Source organism: Lontra canadensis, unplaced genomic scaffold (assembly GCF_010015895.1).
Source record: "Lontra canadensis isolate GAN:19392208 unplaced genomic scaffold, GSC_riverotter_1.0 scaffold35, whole genome shotgun sequence".
Classification (NCBI taxonomy): Eukaryota; Metazoa; Chordata; class Mammalia; order Carnivora; family Mustelidae; genus Lontra; species Lontra canadensis.
Window position 1 is genome coordinate 13,527,626 of NW_022631029.1, and position 12,099 is coordinate 13,539,724.

The 12,099-nt window shown below is 40.3% G+C and overlaps 1 protein-coding gene across 4 annotated transcripts in view; it reads right to left on the reverse strand.

The window, feature by feature from the left end:
• Nucleotides 1-12,099, reverse strand: part of ERC2 (ELKS/RAB6-interacting/CAST family member 2) — a 907,860-nt gene that overhangs the window by 417,608 nt on the left and 478,153 nt on the right. For all 4 annotated transcript variants that reach the window (XM_032868346.1, XM_032868345.1, XM_032868344.1 and 1 more), the window contains one exon: nt 405-540. In XM_032868346.1, coding sequence (XP_032724237.1) covers nt 405-540 — 136 coding nt within the window. The remainder of the gene's footprint in view (nt 1-404; nt 541-12,099) is intronic.

Here is a 12,099-nt window from a genome sequence, read left to right on the forward strand (position 1 = left end):
GCCTCCTTTTTCAAATACCTTCTATGATAATACACATACATTTCCCTTCTACTAACGCCAAAACCACTGAAATATAATTCTAAAAGGAGGACATTTCTATGTTTTGAGCTTCTTGCCAACTATATAAACACAGTCCTTACCTTTTAAAGTGAGGTATAGAAACCAATAGACTGTGCAGTATTATAGTTTCCACCATAATCAGCTCTTCTTGGGCACCATCCCGATAATGATGCCCCACAGCTATAAAGACCTATTGGGTTCTCTGGGAGCACACTGCTACTACTGGACTCAAAGCTAAGGCAAGTCCCCCATTTCTGTTCGTATTTTTCCACAGCCAATGGGTATATATCAGAGACAGTCAATCTTTTATTATTTAGGTTTTAAGAGGAGAAGCCTGAGCTCACCTGCAAGTGTTGTGAGTTGTCAGCCATGCTATCTTCTCGCCTGCGGACTTCTTCCAGTAATTGGGCATTTTTCTTCTTTTCCAACTGTTGGTTGTGCTTGAGGTTGGCCACCTTCTTATTCTGATCCTTCATATGCCTGAGAAAAGTCAGCAGACTGTGGTTAAATTCAACCACTGGAAGATCATATGTTATCACAACAGAAGTACTAAAGATAGAATATATTGATATGGATTCAGAAAAAGTTGGAACTTTAGAATATTCCATTAATTCAACCACAAGTATGTATTGAGCACCCACTTAATGCCAAGTGCCAAGATGGCACTGGGGCTGCCATGGTGAATGAGACATGTATAGTCTTCACCCAACTCATGGAGCTTGAAGTCCAGTGGGAGTGACAGACCAGTATCAAGGAGACACAACTTAGGTTTCCTAAAGGAGAGGAAATAAATCACATGCTGTGACAGATGATGATGTGCATTGTATGTGTGGACAGGCATGGGACAGGAAGATGACTTTAGGTACTGTGGCCAAGAAATCTCCCTAAGGAGGCAAGACAATGGGAAACACTCCAAGTGACCAGCCAAGAAATCACCAGTGGAGGTGCTCCCCAAGTGGAAGGAGCAGCAAGTGAAATTCCCCAGGCAAGAAGGGACCAACTACTTCAAGGAACTGGAAGGCTGCAGTAAGGCTAGCCCAGGGCAAGGGGGATGAGAACCCACTCTCCCTGAGAACCTGGGATTGTAAAGGTAGGCAGTACTCAGGGGAACACAAGGCCCCTGGTCTATGACGGGGCATTTATTTTCTTCTAAGTGGTTGCTCATCTAATTATTATTATTCTTTTGGATCATGTTCCCATTCTGAGATCATAATCCATTACTTTGATTTTAAAATAACAATTACAAGGCTCCAATCAAATACATTGTCATCACTTAGCTCAAACAGAATAACACTTTGGCTAATCATCATGTTATGTAAAGCCCTGGTGCTTGGAATAAAAGTTCTTAATGAATCTATAGGATGTCAAAGTGCAAAATCATAAAGTGATCAAGTGAGTAAAAGACTAAGGACAAAGGATGGGTTAAAATAGTGGGAGGAGGAGTTCTAGGTTTAACGTGGACTATTTCACCAGCAGCGTTTAGCAAAACATTCCACAGATTTAGGCAACCATGTCCATGGCAGCTGGTATAAATCTAATCTCACACGTGAGGAGGCAGGAGGGCAGTACAGAGGGCTTGGGAGCACTGATTCCAAATAGGAGGGCCGCAAAACAGAATCTTCTGGGATCCTTCGAACTCTCCCCCGCCCCCAATCCCCAGGCATTCCTAAGTCAGCCTCTGTCACTGAGCTCTGACTCCCAAAGCAAGAGAAAATCACTGTTCTCAAGGAAATGTGCACGAGATGAGAACTGCATGATACACAGCAAACATGTCAAATTAAAACAATTACTAATCAAATGAAAGCCATGTTTAAGAAGAAATGTTTATTTGTTGTCCTCATAAAATTATATAGTCCCCTACTCACTCTCACTCCAAGAAAATGAACGTCAAGAGAACTTATTAAGCTGAATGATCATCTAAAAGAAATCCTGCTGATGAAAATATTCTGCACATTTTGGTCCTTATGAAACTTACAGTACTGGCTGAAGCAGTGATTTAACAATTTCTGGTGACATTTATTATGAGGATTGTGGTGAGAGAGATCTAACCATCAACATTTGGATTGGATAACTTTTATCAATGATAAAAAGATAAATTTTATCTGACATTTCCTCTTTTTTACCCAATACAGTAACATCCACATCTGAAACTACCAACTCAAGTTTACATGCTAATCTTCTTTTAGAAAATTATCTTTTGGTTCCTATAAAGATGTTGAGAACAACCTCTTGCTTCCTAACTGAACAAGGATATAGTATTTCCAAAACTCATACTAACCCGAGGCAAGCACATTTCCCAGCTCAGGAAATAAGGTCCATGTCCAATAATAGGATGTGATGGAGAGGTCAGTGTTATTAATAAGATTGTATAAGTAGAGGACATTTTTTTTATAAAGAAATACTTTTTATAACTTTGAAGCACAGACTTAAATAAAACCAACTGCTAAAACGTTTTGTTCCCAAGTACCACTGAAAAGAAAATAGATTATTATTGCAAATATCATTTGCATAAAGAACTCTCCCAAAGCAGTCTGAAAATACAAAGATCTTACTTTCAGGGATACTGCAGTATTTTTCAATCCAAAAATTAAAAAATAAACTTCCAAATCCATGCATCCTTTAAAGCTTCTCTGAATTATAAATGAGTGACTAAGAATAATGGGTAACTGAAGTTTGGACATTATGATGGAGGCCTATCCTCCATATTCTCCAACCATTCCTTCAAATGCGGCCTGAAGTAGGACACTAGTGATTGGAAAAGAAAAGCTGAGCTTTGAATGGCACTGTTCAGGATTTTGCCAATTAGGTGGATGCAGAGCAAGGTGATGAAAATAATCATCTTGTCTTTGTACACAAGAATATCAACAGATACCTATATATACACACTTCTTTGCAGGAGTGCTATGGCTTTCAAATATATTTCTAGCAGCAGAACTCTTTCTTCTAGTAAAAGCTTACTTGAAAACCAAAAGAGGAGAAGTATAGCACTGGCAGAGGTAGGAAAAAGACAACGGGTGGGAGAGACAGGGGAGCAGAGCCTCACCTCTAGACAGTCACTCTCTCAGGTACCCCTCAGAGAAGCCCCAGGGCTACCTGAAGCATAGGCTGAAACAGCAATTTATGAGATAGGAAGAGAGAGAGGCAGGTACAGAAGTCATGAAATTTAAAAATATGAGATTTCCTGGTGAAGACAAAGTCCCCCCACCCCAGAAGCTCACTAGACACTTCTTGAAGGAATGACCATTGTGATTTTTGCTAGTAATAATTCCAGCATCTCCAAGAATAAAATCTGTCAGTGACCTATCACTCCCTGCATCTCCCCCCACCTGCAGAAGTAAACCCACATGCATAAATAAACTGGGCTAAACTCAGTACAGCTCTCTATTGTGCTAAACTCAGCAAGGCAGAACCCCTGGGGGTGCAGAATGCAAAGCGCTCTGGCAATACTGCCTCAGAAGAGAATTATCACTGATAGCCACTTCCCAAATTCCCACTTACTAGGCAACTCAGATTCCAAAGCTCTGCCAGAAACTGACCTGCTCCATGTTCCGAAATAAAGTCTCCTTGGGATGGCACTTTTCCTTCAGGGAAACACCATTACAAATATATTCAATATGCAAATTATTAAGAAAGCCATTACGGAGGAGGGGCAAATGGAGGTTAGTTAGAGAGTCCAGTGGTAGGATCAGTTTTCATCATTCAGCTTAGACTGACGAGTTTCATAAAGCAAGTCATGTCACTTTTCAAAATTCAGCCATCACTAAGGAGCTTGGATTAAATAAAATAAAAAATTCCAATAGATATCAAGATTAACAACTATGGCTACTATATTAATAAAGAATGTCAGAGAGGACAGAATCCTGCTATTCACTAGAACAATCCATCAAATTAAAATTAAAATTAGGAAGTATTCCCTAACTTGCTGGTGGGAAAGTATCAGGCTTTGAGGCCTCCAGAATTACAGAGGTGGGAAGGAGTGTGGAGCGGGAAGTACATACATGCATGTGTATATTTTACATAAAGAAGAAAATCAAAACTTCTCTTTTTTTAAATCTCAGCAGAAAAAGATACCATTTTTTTTAACCTATGTACTCTCAAAAACATTAAAGATTCATAATGTCTATTGTTAGAGAGAAGGCCAGAATCTAGCTCTGTCATATGTGGTTAGAAAGAGTATAATTGACAAAAATTGGTTGCAAAATTATAAACCAATTTGGCAGTATCCACCAAAATGTCCATACCTCTTGCCCAAGCAAACCCACTTCTAGGAAAGTAGTCTACAAGAATGCTTGCACATATGCACAAATATTTATGTATAAAATTTTCATTATAGCACTGTCAAAGTGAAAATTGAAAATTGCCAAATTGTCAAGCAGGAGACTGGCTGAAGAAATCAAGTGTATTCATACTCTGGAACTCCAAGCTAACCTAAAAAATTAAGACAAAACTTAAGTATGGACATGGAAAACCCTTCAAGACATATCACTAATCAAAAATGAAAGCAGGTAGCAGAATAATCCATATAGTCTGATCTTATTTATGTTAAAATATAAAAACCTATTTGGATGTATATATACACACATCCACTGAAATGAAAACTGATGGAAACTCCACACCAGTCTGTAAACAGTGGTTACCACTGAGGAAGGGAATAGATCAGGGAAGAAGGGGGTGTTTTCATGTGTTACTGTATGCATTTGTGTGTGTATGTGTGTGTAAGCGAGGCATAAATATGTATAAGAAAATGCACAGATATTAAGTGTAAAACTCAATTATTTTTGACCAATCAAAATATAGAGCATTGCCATCATCCAGCCGCATGTCCCTGTCCCCAGACTGGAAGAAAGTGCTATCCCAACTTTTATCTGCATGGATTTGTCTGTTCTTGAAATTCGTATACATGGAATTATACAGTAAATGCCCTTTTGTGTTTGACTTCTTTGACTCAGCATAAGGTTTCTGAGACTCATTCATATTGTCCCTAAACTCCTTCTTTTGCTGAAATCAAGTGGTATTCCATTATATGAATATACTACAGCTTGATTAGCCATTCCCTTGTTAAATGAATATTTGGACTGTTTACAGTTTTTCTTACTGTTAAGAATAAGGTTGCAATATAAGACAAAATCAGAGAGGGAGATAAGCCATAAGAGGCCCTTAACTATGAGAAACAAACTGAGGGTTAATGGAGGAGAGATGGATGGGGGCGCAGGGTAACTGGGTGATGGGTGTTAAGGACGGCACGTGATGTAATGAGCGCTGGGTGTTACACGCAACTGATGAGTCACTGAAATCTACCTCTGAAACTAATAATACACTAGATGTTAATTTATTGAATTCAAATAAAATAAAATTATAAAAAGAATAAAGTTATAATGAACATTCTTGTATTAATTTTTTTGTGGACATATGTTTCATATTTCTTGGTTAAATAACCAGATGTAAGTATAATTGAGAGTGTAAAATGGTATAACCCCCCTGGAAAATAATTCTGGGTTATACGAATCTTCCAGGAACCACTGAAGGGCAGGAGCTAGTGGCATAAACTCTGGAGCCAGGCTTCCTGGGCTCTCATCAGAAGTCCATCACCCTCTAGCCGTGTGACCATGGGTGAGTTTCTTAACCTCTCTGCAACTTAGCTTCTTCATATATAAAATGGAAATAATTGTTTATAACTCATAGTGTTACTGTGAAGAGTTGATAGGTTAGTGCAGGTAAAATGTTTAGAACAGATTCCAGCATGTTCCCTCTCTGTTTCACTCTTAGCTCGCAATATAAATATGATCATGTGTTGTGTAATGTTATGAATACATATTTACTGTCTTGCTTCCCACACCAGAATGGCAGGTATTCAAAATGCCTCAAACAATGGACTTTGGAAGGCATTATCAAACCCTTTGTGTCATACATTTAGCTTCCAGTATGCTTTCCTTAGTAATAAGATGAGTTGCATTCCTGGAAGGCATTAGGATACTAATGGGAAGTGTTGCAGGAAGGTCACGACAAGAATGGGTAAGTGAGCTGGGATCCTAAAGTGACTGCACAAGTAGATGGGCCACACACACACAATGGAAGCTGACAATGAGTATTGCATGCAGAATTTCTGATAATAAAGGCTTTTACTTTTAACCACTGAGATGATTCCACTTTTTTAAAGCTTATAAATACCATTCAGTATTCCAGCATATCTATAAATTTTAGAAAGCCATATTAACTATTCTAAGGATACTTTTATAGCACATAAAAATGTGCTAAGTGTCATGAGCATAATATTCCTTCCTGCAAGAAAAAGTATCTGGCCAGCTGTGCCTACTTGAATGCATCTCTCCTCCTGACAAAGAGCAACAAGTAGGGCCAAGGTCTTAGGACTTCGCTCCAACATGACTTAGGACTAAATTCTCCCAACCCAAACCCTCTTCTAGAGGCCATATGCACCCTCCCTGTTACATATGCACCCTTCACTGTTGACTTTCCTGCCCAAGCTGGGAAACCCTAGGAAGCAGGTCACACAGCAGAAGGTGGTCACAATCGCAAGAAAAGGGTTTGTTTTTCTTGTAGATAGTTCACTCTGGAGAAGTTCTAAAGAGCTGACTTCCTTCAACTGTTCTCCATTATTCTGGCCCTGAAGAATCTCCTCCCCCAAACAATAATAGATCATCACCCTAAATATAAGTGGAACCCAACAGCTGAGAGCCTATGTTGAAGAGAGTAGATGGTGGGGGTCTCCTATAGAAGACCCCAAGGAGAAAGTCAGGTGCTCTCTGATGCCCCCTGTCCTCCTCAGATGCATTTGGTAGGACTGGCACACACCCACAGGAAACTCAAAGGGAAATGGTAAAAGGCCGGCCTCTTTTTTCACCCTCTTCAGGACTTGATGTTCAATCCAGAGGCACCTAATAACAAGACACTCTTCCTGGCTAGCAGACCATACACAGTTACAAGGGTCACATAACCAACAAGTCTGGCTCCCATTTACTAATCATCAAATAAATTTCTTATCTGTTGGCCTCTCATGTAGGTCTGGTGACCCAGAGAGCACAGACTGGTCATATAGGTCTGTCTGTCTATGAATGGTAGCCCAAGAATGACTATTTTTCCTCAATGTCAAACAATAAATGTACTGTGATGTTCTACATTCCTCTCACTGTAGACTGGACCATATATTCAGGCCTCTCAGTCCATATGGTCAGAGTTGGCAGCAGATTCACCATCAGGAAAACCCAATGCAGGATCCCCTGCCATCTTGACCTGCCTCACAAACATTGTCTACTTCAGTACACCATGACGCCATCTATCCCACGGTATTTTGATGCCCTGCTGAGAGCTGACTGTGCAGAAATGCAGATAGGGAAACAGAGTGGCAGACCCCTTCTCTCCATCATTCCTGCTACCACAACACTTCAAGTCACCATCATTTTCTGCCCTAAACCATGACGCTCCTCTCTCCTCACCAGTCTCCTGCTTCTCCTCTTGTGTCCCTTTTAAGTCATTCTCCACCCAGCAGCAAGAGTGAGTATTTCAGAACAAGTCAGATCATGCCCTCGAATCCTCCAGTGGCTTCCATTTCCCAGAGAACCGAATCACACATCTGTGGATCTCACCAGCGTCCTCCCAAACCATTTTCACCTTTAGCCCCAGAATCCAGAATCCAGTCTTCTTTCAGTTCCAAATAATGCTAGCTGCTTTCCACTAGAGGGCATAGACCTGTGCAGTGCTCTCTGTCTGCCCCCCACCTGTCCTTCCTCTCACAGCCATGGCTCCTCCTACATGGCTGACTGATCCTTCAGGTCTCAGCTTAAATGTCACCTCTGCAGAGGGACTTTTCTGGGCATCAAATCCAACAACATCCTCTCTCACCAAAACTGCTATGACCACACTCCATGCACCTCCTCGACTGCATGCTCCACAACTTGTAATGATTCATATATTTGCATTTTTAATTATTAGCTATTCTATCACCAGACAGGTATTACTGCCATCACAGGGTCCAATCTGGAGGTAATCACAAGAGTGAAGGAACAACTTCTAACCACATCCTCCTTGGTCCAAGCTACCATCACCTCCAAGTTGGGTGAGGATGCCAGCTCCAACTGGTCCATCTAATTCATTCTCCACAGGACAGGGGACAGAGTGTCTGGTACACAAACAGGATCATATTTCTCTCCTGCTTAAAACTTCTCACTGGATATCTACTCCTTGTGGAAAAGGCCATGCTTCTTCCCATGACTTCTATCAGGTCTACCTCTTGCCTCTCAAAGTCTTATCTCATCCTGCTCCCCGCAGCCACACTGGCCTTCCATTTACACCCTCAATATACCAAGTCCTACCATCCTGAGGATGCCTGCACATTATTTTCCTCTTCTAGAAACCTCTCCACCTAATTCTTATCTCAGCCCTTTCATCGCAGATAATTCATATGTATCCCTCTTAGGATATCCTCCTAGAAGCCTTGGTCAATATAGAAGGTTGGATCCTCATGTCATAAATTCCCAAATTATGCTATACGCCTTGCTCAGAATGCAACACATTTCTGATCCTTTAATGCCTTCCTTGTTCTGCTCTAAGTATCGTCTGAAGAGTGATCACAACTGTCTTGTTCTCTTCTCTAAGAACCTAGCACAATTCTTACTCCACTGTCACCAATAGATTTCTGTTGGATTGAATTTAACTCTAAAACCTGCAGCTACTTGGTCAAAGGATGAAACAGGTTCCCTTGTGTTTTATGTGAACCCATAAAATTATTTAGGAATGTGTATCTAGGGATTTATATGAATTAATATTGCCCTCTTATATTTAAGAAAGACACTTTCTATAAAGAAGAATTTAATCTCATATAATGAATATCAGCTTTTTGTCAATGAAATGGTACCCAGTCAAAGTGAAAAGAAATAAAACTGGACTGCTGGTGAGTACAACTGGGCATTATTACCTGATGCCAACACAATAACAATCCAGATACTCCTATATTCCTACAAAGGTAATTTTTTTAAATTAAACTGAAGATCTACAGGGCTATACAAGAAAGAAATGACCCAGTATCTCTTTTGTAACTTAATTCATATTCAACAGATGGCTTTTAAAAGTCTACATAGTTCAATGCAGACTGATGGCTTTTCTCATTTACACTTTCTGAAGTCTAAAAACAGGGATCGCTAAACCTTTTCTCTAAAGATATAGCTAGTAAATATCTTAGGCTTTGTGAACCATGTGGAAAGAGTAAGGGAACAAGTGGAAAGTATTCAACTTTGCCTCGATTTTGTCATTGTACCATAAAAGCAGCCTAAGCATGCTACAAAAATGGGCATGTCTGTGTTCCAATAAAACTTTATTTACATGAGCAGGTGGCAGAGCTGGATTTGGCTCATGGTCCAGAGTTTGCTGAACGCTGGTCTAGACATGTTCTAATACTGCTATGTAGTAATGATAACCATAGGCATTAGAAAATGCTCACATCACATGATGTGCTCTAAGCATCTTGTACTTACTAGCTCATTAATCCTCACAACAACCTTATTAAGCAGGCCTTTTGATTATTCCTCCTACAGATGAGGAAACTGCCCAAATTTACAGCATGAGTAAGTACAGAGGCAGGATTCTCAATCAGTCTGGCTCCAGAGGACACCACCACGCTCTTAACCTCCATGCTGTGCCACCCAATTGTGGAGAATGTTTCAGAGCTCCTTCACACAACTCTCACATTCTCTTCTCCGAGGCTGTCCCAGAAAGGTCGAGGGAACAGCAATGGAAATTCTCAGGATACAATCTCTGGTCTGTAGCCCAGCCACTATAAGGCACACCACTCCAAACTTTAGAGGATACCCAGAGCAGGAACTTGGTTGGCTATTAGAGAACTAGATCTACATGAGGTAATTACCCAAGAATATTTGCTTTCCACCAGGGGAGCCTTGGAATGGAAGGTGGGAGCTTAACAGCTTCAAACTTGACGGTGGCAGCCACGGTTACTGAAATGAAGACCCAGCTACGAAGCAGAACGCAAAACCAACAAGGACGCCATGCAATTTCCCTGTTAATTTCCGTTCTCTGAACCCGTTCACCTCAATGTGACCACTTTCTGAACAGATTATTTGGTTTTATGGGTGAATCTACACAGAGGAATATTTAGGGTATTTCATATCCTAGAACTTCGCTGCATCATAATGAATTTGGCTCTTCTTCCTGAACAGACAGATTTAATCAGAGACAAAGGATTTGGAGATGATAAAATGAATGAGGATAAAAATAAGTAGACGCTCAACAAAAAGGGAAAGTAAGAGGAAAACAAAAGGGCAAGAACAATAACAGATAACAGGTAACAGATCTTAGGACAGAACTTCTGGAATCACGGGGGCAAACCCAAGACAGGGCTAAGACGTAAGGTTAAAACTCCTGCCCTGTTCCCACTCATATCTTCTTGCACATCATTTGCTTCTCCTCAAAAAAAAAAAAAAGAATCTAAACACTTTAAAAAACAAAACATTCCTATAATTGCCACAAATCCAGGGAGTATTGTATTCCTCTAAAAGCCTACGACTCCACTGTTAGACATAGGCACATTAGGGCCAATTTGGTAGGGTGTCAGTTGTATTTACAGTTTGGGGTAATATAAAAACATATGGAAACTGTGAAAATTGACCCCCAGGGGGCTAATGTTGGAGGAAACCAACATTCCACAGTCTGGCCAGAGGTTGGGGGCGATTTGCCCAGACAATATACAGCCAAAGCAACCTATGAGCACAAGGGCACTGGGTGTATGCAAGACCTATTTTTATTGCATCCAATCTGGAATGGGTCTGCAGCAGCCCAGACGTAAAACAAAGCAGAGGTATAAAAAGATAAAAATCTTATATGCTGGTTTTCCAAATTAAAGTACAGAAATAATGTGTCAGAGTCTATATTATTTCATATCAGAAATCAATGTTAAAATATTGCTAAGTAATAAAACACACTCTGTCTTTGGATGTCATATTAAGGGTCAGGAACTACGCTAAAGCACTGTACATATACAGCCTCAGTTAAACAAAACCAAATCCTTACATGGAGAGTAATTTTATCCCCATTCCACAGACGAAGAAACTGAGGCTTAGAGAGGTTAACATCATACATCATACATTAATAAGTGGAAGACTCAGAATCTGAACTCCCATTTCTATGATGCCAAAGCTCATGGGCTTATCTATTATGCCATATGAAAATAAGATAGTTTTATTTTACATTATTATGAGATCTTTGTCACAAAAGTAAATGGGGCATTCTAGCCAAACCTACATGTTCCTTTTTGAGAGCTACAATCTTCTTTTCTCTAAGAGGGAGGCAAACACTAACATCAATAAATTATATTCTCTTTAGGATCTGGTCTGAGGTATAGATTATCAAACCAAATGAAAGATAACTCAGACTTAACACTGAACCAGTTTTGCATTGCTGAACAGCAACTTAACACAAACTTAGCAGCCTAAAACAACACTCATTTATTATCTCACAGCTTCTGTGATTCAGAAGTCCAGGCACAGCTTGGTTGGTCCCTCTGATCCCAACCTTACCAGGCTGAAATCAAGATGTTAGCCAGCATGCATTTCTTATCCATTGGCTTAAGTGGGAAAGGATGTGCTTCCAAGTTCATTCAGGTTGTTGGAAGAATTCCTTTCCTTGCAACTGAATGAAGGAGGTTCCTATCTTTTACTGGCTATTGGCTGGAGCTGGAGACTGCCCTCAGGTGCTGGAGGTTGCTCATAGCTCCTTGCCATGTGGCCCTCTCCATTGGCAGTTCACAGTACAGCTATTTGATTCTTCGAGGCCAGCAAGAAAATCCCTCCAGTCTGCTAAGATCGAATCTTATATAATGTAAAGTAATCATGGGAGTACCATCCACCATCTCTGCCTTATGACATACCCTATTCGAGGGAATGACACCCATCACCTTAGTCACATTCTATTGGCCGGATTCAAGTCACAGCTCATGCCCACATTCAAGTGGAGGGGCCTATATAAGGGAGTGAAAACCAGGGAACAGAACAAAAATAGAATTAATTTTAATTATTT